Here is an 18,927-nt window from a genome sequence, read left to right as displayed (position 1 = left end):
GATAAACGCCTGTCTCTTATAAAGGCCGGGCCGGCTGCCAAATTATTGGAATAAACGCCGGGGCTATTATTGGAAGATATACGGTATGGAATATATCTGGATACTTATTTTAGCTTTGTCCCAGCCCATTACTAACACTTTAACCTGCCTGGTGAATGTACTCCTTTGGACTCAAACATTTCATTCAAGCGTCTTGAGTTGTTGGAGTTTTTGTGACAAACTGAAAGAATTGCATGACTGAAAAATCATGAAACAGCGATTAAGTGGAAGAACACTGTACAGTACTATCAATTTATTTAATGATAATTTATAAGGGCTTCAAACTAGTATGTTAATTGTCAGTAATTAATTACACACAGATTAGCGCTGCTGTATCGCATTTGTCACAAACAGGCAGACAGCTGGTTCCACGTGCAGCAGGTTTATTAACAGTCCACAGAATAAGCAGGGTCAGACAGGCAGAGGTCATACACGGGCATGGGATCATCAGAGACGAGCGAGAAGAGGAGTCAGAGTCCAGGCGAGGGTCAGGGGCAGGCGGCAGGCAATCAGAGTAGCAGGTGTGGTGTGGTAAAGTCCCTTCAAGGGTAAAGACACTTACGCTAAAATTGAGAGACTGATTCATTGATTACTTTATTGATTAGAAGTAGCGGCTAATCATTAATGAGTAATATTTTCCTTCATTACGAAGGTGGTGCCCCGAGGATAATTTTATTAAATTTCAGTTTAATAAAATTCATATTTTTCAACCAACTTTGGGATTGAATACTTCATATTCACCCCCCTTTCACGCTACATTGTTCAAGATTGAAAAAATACCTGTTGGTGGTGTAAAAGTAAAGTTTGTAAATCTGTTGTTCAAGAAAACTTCAAAGAACCACTTTTTAGTTGTAATTTGATTTTTTTACTGGACTGCGATGTCACAGATTTTAACAAAATACATAAAAATTAGACTTTTTATTGTAATTATTAGATTAGAATAAAAATTGACTATTTTTTAGAGATCATGATTATGTAATGGATTGCACAATAAAAATATATTGTATGACAGCAGTATTTATTTCTTTTGTAAGTGACAATGGCATTAGTGCTTTGTGTTTCAGATGAATGGCTAAGATTATGACTAACCTTTTGCATCTGTAAACTTACCGTGTAGAAGCCCAAAGAGGCCATTTTTATTTTTGTGGTATTGGGCTATACAAATAAAATTGAATTGAATTGAATGAAAGGTGCTATACAAGTAAACAATGATATACAAATAAATAATGATATTCACGTAAATAATGACATACTAGTAAATAGTTTGAAGTATGAAGTATACGCAGGATAGTGCCTTTTGAGGTGCCCAATATCAGAAACAAATGGACTTCACAGGAGAGCCGATCAGGCTTCTGCTTTTTTTTTTTTTTCATTTATGATAACAAACACACAAAGAACCACACTACTATGACTGTAATTAATTAATCAGAATAAATGCAACAATGTGACACCCTCAAATCTAGCAGGTCCTACCGTGACTGAGGTAACCCCTTCTTGCTGAGGTCCGTCCTCACCCGCTCTCCCACGTGTCTGTAGATCTCTACAAGGCAGCTCATGGCTCCATCTCGTACCTGAAAACCACAGCAGAAAACAGGGAATTGTTTAAATCTGAAGTCTAAGCAGCTAAAATATGGCCATGTCATTTATCTTAGTATTCACCTACCAGCACACACCCCACCCCCCTCCGCTGTCGCCAAAAGATATAAATACATACAAAATAAATAAATAAACAAGGCTGAAGTGAATGTGAATATGGACTAGCCCTAAACAGCTTCCATTTAAAGCTGAAGCAGAAAGACACTCAAAGAGGAACTTAGGACAGGAGTACCTCCTCAAAGTCTTAGTCCCAACTGACCTAGAGGTGGAAACGGGCTGTCTGCTGAGGAAAAATGGTCAAACGTCTCCATAAAGGCATGCACGTGACCCGTACAAAATATCAAGGTCGTAGCCCATCAGTGAACCCAAGGAGAGAAAACGGTCACGCACATTTTTTCTGTGGGCTTTCTGTGAGCAACGTTGTGGTGAACACTTATACAACACTGAGACAAAGGCGTGCTATACAAACATTTATTTTTTTCAGCCTCTCTAATCTTGAAGTTTGGACAAGGAGTCCATTAGTGCTCTTCACGTGATCAGTGAGCGCTCTCACATACATGTCACCGAGGAAAGACTGTTGAACATCCAGTGTTACAGAAGATTAAGAAGATCAAGAGGAACAACCTCAAATAGAGAGATCAGCTTTCATAGAAACTACTCTAGAGAAGATCCACCTCAAAGGAAAACCTTCATCTAGAGAGGGCCCACCACCTCAGATAGAGACCATGTCAAATATGAACCACAGGGAGGAATCTCAAGATACAGGAATCACCTCAGAAAAAAAACTCTACCTCAAAGAGAGAAGCTAGAGACCAAAACCACCTGTGAGAAATCGGCTCAGAAATGGTCAGAAAGCAGGGAATCTTTGGAGCACACTGAGAGTAAGATATGCATCACTGAAGCTCAGGAGGTGTGGAAACGTTACTGCCAGATGCACAGCAGAGTCTGTAACAGAAACACAACAGAGTAGGTGTAACCCGGAGCAGGCACCCGCCCATTATACAGCTCAACTTTTTCCACCTGGTCATGCTTTTATTGTGGAAAGCCATCCATCCATCCATCTTCTCGGCCGCTTCTTCCCTGTCGGGGTGGCGGGGGTGCCGGAGCCTAACCCGGCTACTGACGGGCGAAGGCGGGGTTCACCTGGACAGGTCGCCAGTCTGTCGCAGGGCCTCAATCACACACATCCACTCTCACATTCACACCTAGGGGCAATTTAGAGTCACCAATGAACCTATGAAGCATGTTTTTGGACGGTGGGAGGAAGCCGGAGTCCCCGGTGAAAACCCACGCATGCACGGGGAGAACATGCAAACTCCACACAGAAAGGTCCCAGCTGGGATTCCAACCGGGGCCTTCTTGCTGTGAGGCAAGAGCGCCAACCACAGCACCACCGTGCAGCCCATTGTGGAAAGCCCAACATCCTATATCAACATTCAGGCCACATCACTACTGCCTGTTTTCGACTGCAGCTGCTCTGCCATAGGTTGACTGTATTAACTTGAGAAACCACTGGTTGTGCAGAACTCCAGAACAGTAATCTTTCATTTTCAGGCGCTCTCCCCGTGAGTACATTCCATCACCATCCACCTCAGCGAAACATAAACACTCACCTGAGCACAGGTGTCAGCTCACCTTAGCACTAATAGTTTGTGTGACAGAATGAAAGGCTTTAATTGTGTCGATTTGTATGATTTAAGTGTGTGATCTGCAGTTACATTGTGTACATTATGACTAGTTTAAATGTGGAGAGTATCTCAACCAACAGGTGTGTTTGTAACTACAGAGTGTGTGTGTAGACAGGCCCCGCCCATTCTAGTTTACTATTTAGACCTGGATGTTTTATGATGTTGCTTTGCTCTGTCTTCTTATTTCTCTTTTTCTCTAGAGTTTGGTCTCCCTCTCTGGCCACTGGCGGGAGCCATCTCCAGAGTACTGAATATACTACATCTCCCAGCTGCCCCAACGCACACTCCCCAGATGCCACTCAGCTGACTCTCATCTGTTAATCACCCACCTGTTACTTGAGCAGTTCACAGAGCCTTGCTCTGTGCGAAGCGTTATTTGTGTCAATCTTCCAGCATTACCGAGTGTTTCTATCTGGACCTGATCTTCTGTTTCTGACCCTGCTTATTTTCTGATCGCCTGCCACCCGCCCTGACCCTCGCCCGGACTCTGACAACTCTTGTCACTTCTTTGATGATCCCATGCTCGGGATTGACCTCTGCCTGTCTGACCCTGATGTAGTTTTGTGGACTTTTAGGCGTGCTTAGTTCCTGTCTGACCCAATAAACCTGCTGCATGTGGAACCAGCAGCTTGCGCGTTTGTGACAACCAGGATGGATAGGATCAGGAATGAGTCCATCAGAGGGACAGCACATGTTAGAGGTTTTGGAGATAAAGTCAGAGAGTCCAGACTGAGATGGTTCAGACATGTCCAGAGGAGAGACAGTGACGGTATTGGTACAAAGATGCTGAGTCTAGAGCTGCAGGAAAGAGGTCTAGAGGAAGACCAAAGAGGAGGTTTATGGATGTAGGGAAGGAAGACATGAAGGTTGCTGCTGCTAGAGGATGCACAGATAGATGGAGGAAGCTGATTGGCTGTGCCGACCCCTGAAAGGAAGTGCCTTAAGAAAAAGATGATTTCCACTGTCTGCAACTTAGCATTAGTAAACATGCTCTTTTTTGTAATTCTTCTTGCCCAGGTCTGTCTTGAAAAATAAATGTTTTATCTCAAGTGACTTTCTGGTAAAATAAAGGTTAAATTAAAAATAGGTAAATAAATAAAACACTAAAAATAACACAAAACAGACCTACTAGGTAAAATGTGTGAATAACCCAGTTTCTGGATTACCTGACAGGTGGGGTCACTCAGAAGGTTACAAACATGAGGAACAATTTTACTCAAAGTCAGTCCATGACCTCCAAATCTGAAATTGTAAAAATGAAGACATTCACAGGTTGTTAATAACAAAAAATGAAATGAAAACACAGTATAATCCAAAGGTTAATTTTTATGTTGGGGTTTAGAAATGGAGGAAAGGTTCACGTATTCAGTGTGGCGATGAGACAAAGGCACATTCCTTCTCTGGTCTTGTTGTTTTTGTGTTTAAACCCCCACAGCAGCTGGTCCCATACAAACTGCATCAACACAAACGTATGAGTGACACAACCTCAGTGAAGACACACAAATATATCATGAAGAGTCCATGTCTTTGGACCCCAGAACTCACGCTGACCTGTGGAGAAGCAGCTTGGTCCATGATCTTCAGCAGCAAACTTTGGTCTTGGTCCCGAACTTGATCTTTTGCATCTCCCAATCGATCAATGAGGCTCGGCAGAACTGGAGGAAACAAAAATTCTTTTTGACATGGTTTGATTGAACATCTGAGGAAGTTTATTTTTCCTCTCACACTAAAGAGAACCTCATGGGTTTGAGGAGCTGGAGGACTCTGATTGCTTCTTCACTCATTTTCAGCCCAGTTCCTACATTTTCACATCTTAAAGGTGTTTCTGTTTAGAGCAGGAATAACTGGTCCATCAGTTCCCTTGGAAAACTTGTTGAACCCTTCACAGTTCAGAAGTAAATGGTAGGAAGTCCTCTCCCAGTTTTCAGGTGACAGTAGAACTGAAAAGAAATGATAAAAATCCCTTGATCTAGCACATTTTCAAATAATCTCTGCTGTAGCTGAGAACCTTAGTCACAAGATCTTTCTCTACAATACTTAATTTTAAAAAAGTAAAAACCCCAAACCATTTTCTTTGATTCTGTCTTACTCTTTCAAAAAAAGACATTTAGGTCAAAGCAGCTAAAAGAGATCTACCCTGAAAACATCAGAATAGTCCATCCATCCATCCATCTTCTTGACCGCTTCTTCCCTTTCGGGGTCGCGGGGGTGCTGGAGCCTATCCCGGCTACTGATGGGCGAAGGCGGGGTTCACCCTGGACAGGTCGCCAGTCTGTCTCAGGGCCTCAATCACACACATTCACTCTCACATTCACACCTAGGGGCAATTTAGAGTCCCCAATGAACCTATGAAGCATGTTTTTGGACGGTGGGAGGAAGCCGGAGTCCCCGGTGAAAACCCACGCATGCACGGGGAGAACATGCAAACTCCACACAGAAGGGTCCCAGCCGGGAGTCGAACCGGGGCCTTCTCGCTGTGAGGCGAGAGCGCTAACCACTGCGCCACCGTGCAGCCCCATCAGAATAGTGGTCTCAATAAAGTGAAGCTGCACCAGGAACCCTCGTAGAAAACCCAAGATCTAGCCTCATGGTCTGAAGATAAAGAGCACTGAGCTCCGAGTTTATTTACTGACATGTTGAGAGCTTCTGAGTTCCAAATCTTTTTCCACTTTAGAGAAAAGCTCATGTATAAATGAAAGCCTACCAGACAGCATGTTTCAACAAGCTAAACCTCAAGTTCAAAAATGATTCGTAGGTTCCTTTTCCTCAGATTTCTGTCACAGAAAGTTTTCATTTCTTACAATCAAGACACTTGCTGAGAGATTTTTGGCTCCTGACCTCCAGGCAAACCAGGAGCTCCAAACCTTCAGATCACCGAGATCCACAACTGCGAATCGTGTTTCTGGGTTTGATCTTAAATCCTGATAATATTTTTCTAAAGAAGTTTTCAGGATAGTGTGTTGTGTGTTGGCTGAAATTGTAGTTTCTTTTGTTGAGATTAGGCCTGCTCCTGTCATACAAAGGGAGCCTGCAGAAACATCTGGGATATGAACTAAAAGTAAATTTCATGACTGATATCTATCTTCTTCACCTTTCGGCTCATCCCATTTGGGGTCGCCACAGCCAAACACACTCAGTTACGCAGTTTTACGCCGGATGCCCTTCCTGATGCAACCCTGTACTTGAAGGGCACAGGGACCCACCATAGACTGTATAAGAATAACTGGACAGAGCAAACCCCCCTACTTCCGTGTTCCATATAGGAAGTACCACTGGGTTGCAAAAAGGCCAAAGTCCCATTGACTTACATTGAGAAACAGACAGTTATTTCTCAGTCATTTTATATCTCAGAATAATCATTCTTCCTCTGCTGCTTTCTGCTTAACTTCCTTTTTCTAATCCTAATTTTTTTTTAAAGATTTTTTTCCATTATCACAAGTTATTAGAGTTATAAATTGACCAATCAGATGGCTCAATAAGCGTTTGTGGGTCTGACGTCGAACGTCTGGGGGGTTTGATTGACAGATGACGGGTAGCCAATGGGAGCAGACTTCATCAATGGGTCCGTGAAGACCTTTTAACACCTACTTTACAATTCAACAATGTACCAATCATTGTCCTACTGTTGTTTTCCTCAATGGAATGTACCGATGCAGCAGTTTGAAACAACAAGAGGAGCATGCTGTCGACATTTTTAGATGAGGATTTACTCTGTAGAAATAGATTTCACTCTGAGGTTATGTGCTTTGGACTTTTTTGTTTGTTTAACGTTCGTTTTTCTTTATTTCACTGTTTTAATTGTAGCTTATAAATTATAAGTTGCATATATGCGCATAAAATCACCAACCAAAGTTTCATCTTCGCCGAACTATTGAAGCTTCAGCCTGAATTAGACGCAGCCGTCTGATGACCGCGAGACAAACATTAAAGGACCTGATCGTATCTTTAAACAGATAAAAAGATCCAGCTGTTCACTTGTTAGGATGGTTATTTATTTTAAATACCGCTGAACGCGCTTCTCACGTGCATCTGATCAGACTATAACCTGGCCGCGAATGACAACTGAAAAGCTGCGGCGCGTGAGGGGGACACTCGCCGTTCTCCAGCAGCGTCACCCAAATGCTCCTTTTATCTCGACAAAAAGGAATAAATGTAAGTAAATCCCAAAGGACCGCTGACAGAATCAAATGTTGGAATGGTTCAAAGGTTTGAACAAAGACTTGTACGATTCTCCTGAGCCGCCGTGATTAAAGAAGAAGCTGTTTACATCCGCGGTCACGTGGTTGAGCCGTGGAAAGAGGCAAACTCACTCCTGATTGGCGACAGTACTTCCTGTAGATTCCATGACTCAGCTATGACTCAGGACATCAAGTCATCAAACTGTTAAATTTGATAAATAAAAAAGTTTGGGCATTTATTAGATTTATAGTTCATTTATTTATATCAAGAAAATACAAAAATATTAAAATTGTATAAATGAAGAGGATCCGAAAAAAGAAAAACTTTTGTTATCTGCCATCTTTTAAATCTTTAAACAACACTAGAAAACTAGAACAGAAAGAAACTCAAACGAAAATTGTGTTTTTGAGGTCTTTAGCATCTTCTTGTGTTTTTGTGATATATACAAATAAAATTAGGATTCAATTTTGTTTGAGTTTTTCTTTATTTAAATTCCGGTGAATCAGAAGCAGAAGACAAATACCAATGGACAAAGCTTCTAGTAGTCGTGTCAGACCAGAAATCAGCGGACCACAAGCTCTCTGATCGTTCAATTCTGATCATCAACCTGCAGACAAATAGATCCATGAACATCTTTGTTTTCCTCATCTGCGCTGGAATCTGGATCAGAACTGGACGTCTCGGTACAATCAATATTGCTGCTGTTTTTGCGTTACAGCTAATGCTAGGTTGGAGTTGTGAAGGGTTGTAAACTAATGGGAGGAGAATATAAACAGAGGGATGATGGGAAAAGAAGGAAAACTAACTAACAGTCTTGCCCACAACTCAGAGGTGAATTTCTGATGAACTCCTGCTGCGCTGCAGAAACTATGTCCTAAAAAAGAATTTTTTTTAACTAAAAACGGTTTAGTAATAGTTAAAAGATGGCTGGTCCCGGATGAAGCGGAGGAACATGCATGAATGGATGGATGGAATTTTCTTTTATCATTAAAAACTTAAATAGAACACTTCTGTGAAGTAGCTTTAGTAAAAATAGAGCAAATTTAGACTAGAAAAATAACTATTTTCTGTCTTATATAAGTGATAATTATCCAGATGAGACACTTTAGTGACTTTATAAAACTTTAATCAAACAGGCATATCAAAAGGACAGCTCGGGTCCTAAGGAGTTAAATCACGGCGCTAGCATGTAGCAGTTAGCAGCTGCTGTGTAACCATCTGTCTGCTGCATGAAGAGCATCACATTAAAAAGAAGCAAAAACTCTGTCTCTTTCTGTTAAAATACCTTTAGAGGTTGTTGTTTGTGTTATGACAAACCAATAGAGACACTTGCTGTCAGTTTAAAGCGTTTTTAAAAGAGTTGTTGGTCCCAGAAGTCTGAATCTGTGATCATCTTGACTGAACTGTTTACATTAGCCTTCTGCTTGAGCTGCGTTTTACAGCAACAACATTTGGTGATCTGTTCATGACATGAAGACTTGGAGTGGAGCATTTATCTGTATAATAAGATTGAAATATAAATTGCTGATCATAATAAGAATAAATTAAATATCCAATACTGACTGGGGGACAACATCTGATATCGATCAAATCATCAATCATGTGATTGGGCATGATTTCCAATCACACGATCAGATCGAGACACACCTACTTTTAATCCAAAATAAGAATTAAAATGACATTTTGAAGCAGAAAAAACAGTTCCTCAAACACACCTGTTCCCACATGACCTTTGAACTTCTCCTGCAACCTTGACACCAAGGCACACAACATGTCAAGGCCAAGCAGCGCCACCTATTGGACACAAAGAAAATTAATGCAATGAATGCACAAAGATGGCGCCGGTGTACGTGGCTGCTCGTCTGTCGCTTCTGGCATATTGAACTTTTAATGTACAGCGCCTTGTTTGGCCAATGGTCAATTGAAGGCGCTGTATAAATCAATAAAACTAAACTTAAACTTAACTTATTTGGACAATTCTGATCTGAGGATTAAACATCTGCGAGACAGCAAACATTTTCCAGACACAAGTTACCTTAAAGTTACTGGAGCTGACCCAGGAGCTCACAATGCCGTCCACCAGCTTATCCAGAACCGTCTGGTCCTCCTCCAAGTCCAGGGACTTGTTTTCATCTAAAAGGAAGTCAATGACATCCTGGCCCACTTGCAGCCGCCGGCCAACATCCTTTTGAAGGACTTGAGCCAAGCAGCTTTCAATGCTGGACACCATCAGCCTGGAAGCAGTATGGATGTCGCTGTAGAAAGACCTGAATGTTTGTCTTCTGTCAGAGTCTGGGGGATGGAGAAGACCCTAGAGGAACCTTGAGGCAGGATAGGAGGGCAAAGGAAGAACTCCAGGTTCCATGCTGTAACCACAGGTAAACCTCAAGGCCCCTAGAAGAAAGGAACAACATCCTGATGTAAGAGTGTAAGAATTGGGAGGAGAGAAAAATCCTCAACCTCCACAGGAAGTTCTGTGGTGAAACCCTTAGACATAAAAATCACTATAGACATATCACGCCATATCCCAAATACAGTCAATGGGTGAAACTGGCATCACTTTCCAATATTGAAGACACAGTGTAGCCTCCTCTAGCCCCACCCCCTTTTTTGTATTTTCCAAATCTGGGCTGAGAGTAGAGTCAGCCTCCAACTGTCCTGTTGTGTTACCCTTTAAATATCATGAAATATGTTTTTTTCACATTTTGTTGACCGTTTATTTGAATCAAACCATGGTTTCATTGTTCCAACCCTGTCTGGATTAACTGTCATTTGTTTTATGTCGTTACCCACATGGTGCAATGCTGTATCATCAGCAAACGAGATGTATTTTATTGATCTGGATACACTCGTAATATCATTAATATAAATGTTGAACAGTTTTGGACCCAGGGCTGACCTGTGGAGTACCCCACATTTTCCAGTACGTAATGTGGATTTTATGTTTTGCCGTTTTTAGCCAAAATCAAAAAGTTGTGTTGCTTTCTAGGACATAGTTTCTGCAGAATGCAAGGAGTTCATTAGAAACTCACCTCTGAGTTGTGGGCAGTATCGCTGTCTGATCTGTAACGGCTACTGTTTGGTCCTTGCATGCGTGAAAATTAGCTTAATGGATCTGTGTCTGCAGGTGTCTGCATCAGAGTTGGAAGTTTGTGGCTCCGCCCAGAGTATTTTCTACATCGCAAACAGGTGCTTTTGTCTGGTCCTGATTCATAACAATTTGAATAAAGAAATACTCCACAAGAAAAAATCCACAAGAACATGATAAAAACACCAAAACACTTCTTTTCATTTTTTCATTTCATTGTCTTTAAAGTCACCAGATTGAAACCAGTGGAGGTCATCACCTGATTTGACTGATAACTAAATTGGTTTAGTGGTGCAGTTGAACACAACCTAAGAAAAACCTGAGAACCAAAGAAACCAGAATTGAATGTCAAATCAAACATAGGCGCTCTATACAGAATGTGCTCCTCCTTCACCTTCTCTGCAAGGCGTACATGGTTTAAACAACCATCCTTCCCATTCTTGATTATTTTATTTACAGATCTGCTCAGCATTTGCTGCTAAACTTGGACCCCCTTAATCACTCTGCTATACGATTCATAGCAGACGGTCCATTTAAAACTCACCACTGTACTCTTTACTCATCTGTGAACTGGACTTCATTATTCACTCACTGAAAATGTCACTAGCTACTGTCAATCATAAAACTCTGCTTGGTGTTTCTCCACCCTATCTGTGCCAGCTTTTACATTCCTTTTACCTTGTTATGAGTACTGCAATCAAATTCTTCACTTGGTTCTATCTCTTTTCAATCTGGAGCCAGAGACTGGAATGACTTACGAATAATTTTCAGATTGGACACTTTTATTTGACAAGTATATTTTTAAAAACATCTTAATGACAATTTTAAAGACAGATGCTGTTGTTACTCATTACAATGAGTTTAGGGTTTTGTATTTTTGAATATGTTTATTTCTGATTCTATTCAATTTTATTTCTTCTTTTTTGAGACCTCTTTCTTTTTTTTTTTTTCTCAAAAGGTCGTGGCTTTTGGCCACAGTTAAAAATAAGAAAGCTGTTCTTAATCTGTCCTGCCTGGATACATGAAGTTTAAATAAATAACAATAAAAAAACAGAGTAGAGTCAGAGAAGAAGCAAAGGAGAACATGAGAAGAACCAGAGAAGAACCAGAAGAGAACCAGAGGAGAACAAGACGAGAACCAAAGAAGAACCAGAAAAGAACGAGGGGAGAATGAGAGAAGAACCAGAGATAAGTCAGAGAACCAAAGAAGAACCAGAATAGAACAGGAGTAGAACCAGGGGAGAATCAGAAAAGAATCAGAGAAGAACCAGAGGACAATGAGAGAAGAACCAGAGAAGAACAAGAGGACAGTCAGAGGAGAACCAAAGAAAAAACAGAATAAGAATAAAACAAGAGGAGAATTAGAGAAAATCCAAAGAATTAAAGGAAAAAAAGGGAAGAACCAGAAAAAAAACCATTGGAGAACCAGGAAAGAATGAGAGAAGAAAAAGAGGTAACCCAGAGGAGAATCAGACTGCAACCAGATAAGAACAAGAGAAGAACCTAACAAGAACCAGAACATCAGAGGAGAACCAGAGAAGAACCAAAGGAAAATGAGGGTTGAACAGGAGGAGAATAAGAGGAGAACCAGAGATCCAGGTTTTCTGAACAGCTGTCAGACACCACATCCGATAATGCTAAAGTTTCTTTCTTTTTCCACCTGCTCTCGTGTGTGTTAGTGGGGGGGGGGGTACTCCCTCTCCAGCAGCTAGCTTATCCATGCAAGTAGCCCCCCCCCCTCCCCAGAACCCCAAAATACCCAGTGAACCCCCCCCACCTCTGTGCTGTCTCGGTGGGGGAGTTATGGCCTAATACTTGACACCCCCCCTCCCCGACCCCCGTTATGAACAGCACGTTGCTGGCTGACACCCCCTCCCCCACCCCACTCCCGCTTCCACTCACCTCCTCCTTCTCCTCCTCCTGCTGCTGGGAGGCCCGCGCCAGGACAGGTGCTCCGCTCGCAGCCTCAGGTTTTTTTTTTACACCGACCAAAATTGAGGCAGCAGTGAGCATGCGCCGTGAGCTCATGTAAAATCCAGGCAGTGTGCACCAGTGGCGACACCTAACGTCTGGAACAGGTACTACAACCCCACAGTTAATCCAAGGTTAAACTTTATTTCTAGTTTGACAGTTTCTAACCATGCAGGTGATCATTGTCTGATCATTGTAATAACTGTGGTCTGAAATTAATGTTTTACAGCTTTCAGAGTTAACAGTTAAAGGAAAATCAAAACATCAACAAATAAAAATCAGAGGATGAAACCTTCGTAAGCACCGTCTGATCCGAGCTGCTGCTGCCCACCTCCATGCAGCTCGTCCATGGGCCTGCTGCTCCACCACGTTTTCCTCAGGATCAATAAAGGTTATTGTCTTGTCTGGACTCGAACTCAAGCTGAATCCACACAGTGGGGTACGCCGTGAGCCCGTGATCCCAAAAGTAATGGAGCAGCAGATGGAGATGGTTAAGAATCTCCTCATTTTATACAGACACAGAATTATAGATTTTTATTCTCTAAAATAAACATTTTCCATCAGACTGAAAGTTCTCTTTGTCAAACATCAAAACTGCAGACGTTCCTCTGTTCTTCTGACAGCAGCTTCTGCTCCTGAGAGTTCGACCCTTGTTGCAGGAACATGCTCTCCTGGTCCTGTTAGAGCGCCACCTGCTGTCTGTCAGACTCAAAGCAGCTCCTCTGAGAACCAGGAGCTTTAAAAAGTCAAAAATTACAGTACGGTCCAAGCCATCCTGTAGAAGTCCGGACAGAAGTTCACTGCTCCTCCTCAGAGGACTCCTCTTCCTCCTCGCTGTCTTCTTCCTCCACCTCCTCCACAGCTGGAATCTTCAGGATGATCTCGTCATCTGTGTCATCTGAAACCGCAGACTTCCTCCTCTCGGTGAAAGACGGCGTGCAGACCGGCGTGACATCCTGCAGAGGAAGACTGCTCATGAGACATGTGCCGCAAGTAGATTATGAGAGAACAGCAGGGGGAGCTCTGCTCCATATTCATCCTGTGCAGGCATAGAGAGCATAGACTGTAAAAATAATGGACAGAGCGAGCAATGAGGTCCCCCATTGGAAATGCATTACTTCCTCTCCTCACGAAAGTAGGCCGCCGCTTTTACGTCAATTCCTGAAACGGATACCGCCATTTGCAAACAATCTCCAGCGATTGGTCTGAGTCATAGCTGAGTCATGGAATCTACAGGAAGTACTGTCGCCAATCAGGAGTGAGTTTATTGCAACCGTTTGCCTCTTTCCACGCCTCGACCACGAGACCGCGGATGTAAACAGCTTCTACTTTAATCACGGCGGAGAATCGTACAAGTCATTGTTGAAGCCTTTGAGGGAGAACCATTCCAACATTTGATTCTGTCAGCGGTCCTTTGGGATTTACTTACATTTATTCCTTTTTGTCGAGATAAAAGGAGCATTTGGGTGACGCCGCTGGAGAACGCGTGTCCCCCCTCGCACGCCCGCAGCAGCATTACTTCACATGCGCGGCCACGTTACAGTCTGATCAGATGCACGTGAGAAGTGCGTTCAGCGGTATTTAAAATAAATAACCATCCTAACAAGTGAACAGCTGGATCTTTTTTCTGTTTAAAACACGACCAGGTCCTTTCAAGTTTGTCTCGCGCTCCTCAGACGGCTGCGTCTAATTCAGGCTGAAGCTGGAAAAGTGAAGAAGATGAAACTTTGGTTGGTGATTTTATGGAGGAGCTGTACCATTTCGTATGATACGCAACTTAGAATTTATGAGCTACAAACAAAACAGTGAAATAAAGAAAAACGAACGTTAAACAAACCAAAAAGTCCAAAGCACATAACCTCAGAGTGAAATCTATTTCTACAGAGTAAATCCTCATCTAAAAATGTCGACAGCATGCTCCTCTTGTTGTTTCAAACTGCTGCATCGGTACATTCCATTGAGGAAAACAACATTAGGACAATGATTGGTACATTGTTGAATTGTAAAGTAGGTGTTAAAAGGTCTTCACGGACCCATTGATGAAGTCTGCTCCCATTGGCTACCCATCATCTGTCAATCAAATCCCCCAGACGTTCGACGTCAGACCCACAAACGCTTATTGAGCCAGTTCTTATATACAGTCTATGAGAGAGAGGAGCACTTACATCACTGCAGGAGGAGGAGTCTGCAGCTTCCATCAGCTTCTTCTGAGCCGCCTGCAAGAAGAGGAGTTCAGGTGAGCGTTCTTCATCTCCACAGAAGTAAATCCATGTTTTTGTCTGTGGTTCAGCCGACTGATTCTTTCTTTAATATTTATTAAACAGGAAAGGACTAAAACAATCAGGCCAGACTGTTTCAAGTGGGTTTTCAGCTGGTTCCTGCTCTGCAGAACATGAAACTCCAAACATAACACACAGATAGACAGAAACAATCACACACATACAGAGAATTTAGATAAAGGGGGTCAACAGCTAACTGTAGATGTCTTTTAAATGATCTCCACATTTCTTTCTGAACTGAATTTTTGTGCTAACAGCCCTGATGTCTTGTGGAAGATTGTTCCAAGCTTTAGTGAGTACATAAAAGGATTTCTGTCCGTAAGAGTTTTTAAAAGCCAGTAAAGGCAGAGGTCCCTTGAGCAGGATCTGGTGGAATGTTTGGACCTGAGTTTTGGAGCCATTGCCATAAGTGCTGCAGCGGTATGTCCATTTAGAATTTGATGAGTCTGAGTCTGTGATTTAATGGGTAGTCCTGGAATGTTAAAGCATTGGACCGTGAGAGTGCCATACAGTGGTGAGTCCAACCAAGGAGCCTGTGGTGAATCTTGAAGTCTTGCTATTGAGTATAGAAGTTCACTGGTTGTGAGTGACCAAACAGATAGACAATATGAAATAGAAGACATAATGATTGCATGAAGGTAGGTATTGGAGACTGAAAAAGATAGATAGAGTCTGATTTGGATGTAAACGTATAATTTTGTTTCAGTTTTCTAGTTAGGTTTTGGACATGATCAACAAAGGTGAAGTGAGAATCAAGAGTGACACCTAAATACTCGTCGTTAGAGACATCTGAGAGTTTGTGACCAGAAAAGGTCATGTGAGTGGAGATAGATAGCTGTCTACGTGATGAATAAAAGTATGTATATTCAGCTTTCTTAGGGTTGAGTGTCAGGTGGTTTTCATGGAGCCAGTCATGTAAATAGTTTATCTATGCTTTTTTTAAATTAAAATCTTTTTACTTTCTTTTAATGATCACATGTTTGCTATTTCTTTTGATTGTTTCTTTTAATGTTTTATGTAAAGCACTTTGAACTGTCTGTACATGAAATGTGCTACAAATAAACTTTCCTTGCCTAAATGCTGCAGATCAGTCTTGAGTCTGTCATTAATCATGGCAGTGTTTGGACCAGACAGTGTCATCAGCATATAAGAGAGAACTGGAACATTCAAGCACACTAGGTAGTCGGTTAATGTAGGAAACGACGTAGAGGAAGAGTTCCCTAAAAGTTTGAGGATGTTCTGGTCCAGACTCACAAATCCCGGGAAGTCGTATTCCATCCCATGAGCCTTCAGCTTCTGCCGGAGCTTGGCCTCCTTCCTCAGCAGCCGCTCAGTCATCTTGGCGACCTGCTCCGCCGAGCGCTTCCTGTTGTAGCGCGTGACGGCGGGGTGGGAGGGTTTCCTGAAGTTCCTCTGGGAGCCCACAAACAGCTTCTCATGAACTTTCTCTGCGGGAACCATGTGACCTGGAGACGAGACGGTCACAGGTGAGAAGCAGCATCTGCAGACCGAGCAGGTAAAGGTGAGGTGTGTCCTAAAGTCCCTCTTTGAAGTGCAGAAGAAAGCAGAAACATCAAACTGAGTTCAGACATCTGTATTTACCCGAGTGGCAGTTCTTTCACAGAACAGACAGTTCATGAAAACATGGACATGGTAAAAACAAAACATAGATCCTGATATGAAGAAAGGCACAATAAAATAAACAATAAATTAACATTCATTCATTCATCTTCTTGACCGCTTCTTCCCTTTCGGGGTCGCGGGGTGCCGGAGCCTATCCCGGCTACTGACGGGCGAAGGCGGGGTTCACCCTGGACAGGTCGCCAGTCTGTCGCAGAATAAATTAACATGAAATTCTTTATTCACTGGAAACTGAACTATTGATCTGATCAGAGAAAGTTCAGCTTCAGAAAAGAAACGGCTCTGAAATCAAACATTGAATTGAATCTCAACAGTTTGCCAGATGTATTTGATGTTATTACTCCAAGTGTTCAACATGGAATCTTTCAACATCTGCAGCAAACTACTGGGGATGTTTTACCACTCTGTGGTTGCCAGTATCCTCTTTTACACTGTGGTGTGCTGGGGGGGCAGCATATCCAAGAAGGACACTTCCAGACTGGACAAACTGATCAGGCGGGCCGGCTCTGTGGTCGGCACGAGGCTGGACTCTCTGGTGACGGTGGCAGAGACGAGGACTCTGGACAAACTGCTGGACATCATGGACAATGCCAGCCACCCTCTGCACACCGTCATCACCAGCCAGAGGAGCCTGTTCAGTGGGAGACTGCTCGTACTGAAACGCAGGACCAATAGACTCAGGAACTCGTTTGTGCACCAGGCGGTCACACTCTACCATGCTTCACTGGGGGAGGAGATAGTAGAGACTGGAAACAAATTCATTCAGCAAATCATCCATAAATGTATAAGTGCAATAATTAACACTAGGTAATAACCTATCATGTGCAATACCTCAATCACACTGTTTTGCTCTTCTATACGTTGTTGGACTTTATTATTGTAAATTGAGATCTTTATTCTTATGTATACTCCTGTCAGCTGCAGAAAAACTTAATTTCTCCAAGGGTGCCATCCCAAAGGGATCAATAAAGCTAAGTCTAAGTCTAAAAAATGTATTTGTATCAGTTAAAGATGCTAGCTGGAGCCTTTTTTTAAAAGTACAATAAAATCGTCTATTTGAAGGTAAATTCTGAAGCGATTGATATTGATTTACCATGTATGTAATCCAAAAATAATAAAAGTTTTAGTTTCATTTGAAAATGTGGTAAAAGGTGTTTTTATTAATATTATTATTATTTTTTAGCACTTTGAGCTGTTTTCAATAGGGAAAGGACTTTACTAAACTTTATCGCTCATTCATGCTATTAAACTTCATCAGTCTCCCTCATTTCTGGTCTTGGGTGACAATCATTTACAAGCTCTGTTTTATGGATTTTAGCACAGAGGCAAAATAAAAACTCAGATATTTAGAAGCTGTTCATTTGACAGCAATGCATTACCTGTAGCAGTAGAAGGTGCAATTCTTGCTCCATTTACAGATTAATCTCAATAGATAATAATTATTTAATTTGAATAAATATAAATATTTGTTCAAAACGTGTTTACTCCTTTCAACTAAAATCATTATAATTCAGTTTTTGTCAATTAGAATTTATTTTAAAGAAATCGTGAAATAAAATCATGATTTTCTTTTTTTGCCATATCGCCCAGCCCTAGCAGCAGCTTCCTGTAGAAACGTGGAGTTTCCTCTGCCGAAGGGTGTTTACTCGTATAGCGCTTTAGAAACCTCAATTACCCCACCCCCGGTTATCCAATCAGCTTGAGGGTCTGAATGATGTCATTCGGAGAGCGAGCAGGACTCACATTTGAGGAGTTTCTCCCCCATCAGGTAATTGTTCATGGTTTCTGCTACGATCCTCGCAACGTCTTCACACTCGAACTCCACGAAGGCGAAACCTTTACTGCCCCCGGTCTGAAACACACACACCGACAAACTGATGCACAAACATACACAAACACATCACAAACTCACTAATGCAAAAACTCACAAACTGACAGACACACAAACACCCATCAGTCTTGTAGGCCCATGGGTTTTATCGTCTGCCCACGCAGCAGCAGGCGATAAGCTTAACGTGCCGCCGTGCTGTGGGCTCAGATATCTGTCCTCCGGCTACGGTCAAACCGGAGGACATTTTCAGGCTGAGCCGGCTCTCTCTCCGGGAACCGGTCTTACCTTTTTGCTCCTGGAGAGCCGGAGCCTCTGGACCGATCCAAACTGCTCAAAGTAGGACCGGAGCTGAGGTTCAAACAGACCCAGAGGAAGGTGTCCCACATAGACCACACCAGGAACCAGAGCGCCCCCCTGAGGAGACAGGACCATGCTACAGGTGAGTGAACCCCCGCAGACAGAACATGAGAACCCCCCCCCCATGCTGTCATCTACATAGAACATGTTACATAACTACAAACAGTAACGATGAGTTGATGATCCTCTCTAATCCTACGACGGATCTGACATAGATCTCAGAGTAATCCATCGATCACATTCAAACATTTCAATGAT

General features: G+C 42.4%; 2 protein-coding genes and 1 non-coding gene across 3 annotated transcripts in view; all 3 read right to left on the bottom strand.

Annotated features, from left to right (window-relative positions):
- Positions 1-12,617, bottom strand: part of LOC112154875 (CLIP-associating protein 1-B) — a 68,446-nt gene extending 55,829 nt beyond the window's left edge. Inside the window, exons 1-7 of the mRNA XM_024286103.2 lie at positions 12,493-12,617; positions 9,538-9,896; positions 9,218-9,296; positions 4,875-4,978; positions 4,685-4,776; positions 4,490-4,565; positions 1,513-1,610 (exon numbers count right to left, since the gene is read on the bottom strand). Of these exons, the coding sequence (XP_024141871.1) occupies positions 1,513-1,610; positions 4,490-4,565; positions 4,685-4,776; positions 4,875-4,978; positions 9,218-9,296; positions 9,538-9,732 (644 nt within the window). The 5' untranslated portion in view covers positions 9,733-9,896; positions 12,493-12,617. The remainder of the gene's footprint in view (positions 1-1,512; positions 1,611-4,489; positions 4,566-4,684; positions 4,777-4,874; positions 4,979-9,217; positions 9,297-9,537; positions 9,897-12,492) is intronic.
- Positions 12,618-13,045: 428 nt separating this feature from the next.
- nifk (nucleolar protein interacting with the FHA domain of MKI67) overlaps positions 13,046-18,927 on the bottom strand; it is a 6,676-nt gene continuing 794 nt past the window's right edge. The window contains exons 2-6 of the mRNA XM_024286102.2: positions 18,598-18,726; positions 18,225-18,333; positions 16,095-16,306; positions 14,727-14,777; positions 13,046-13,517 (exon numbers count right to left, since the gene is read on the bottom strand). Of these exons, the coding sequence (XP_024141870.1) occupies positions 13,359-13,517; positions 14,727-14,777; positions 16,095-16,306; positions 18,225-18,333; positions 18,598-18,726 (660 nt within the window). The 3' untranslated portion in view covers positions 13,046-13,358. The remainder of the gene's footprint in view (positions 13,518-14,726; positions 14,778-16,094; positions 16,307-18,224; positions 18,334-18,597; positions 18,727-18,927) is intronic.
- Positions 18,439-18,567, bottom strand: LOC112155613. Its single transcript, XR_002920819.1, has one exon. It is a non-coding gene; the product is annotated as a small nucleolar RNA ACA64 (small nucleolar RNA).

Source organism: Oryzias melastigma, linkage group LG21 (genome assembly GCF_002922805.2).
Source record: "Oryzias melastigma strain HK-1 linkage group LG21, ASM292280v2, whole genome shotgun sequence".
Classification (NCBI taxonomy): Eukaryota; Metazoa; Chordata; class Actinopteri; order Beloniformes; family Adrianichthyidae; genus Oryzias; species Oryzias melastigma.
This window is presented reverse-complemented; position numbering and strand designations above follow the sequence as displayed.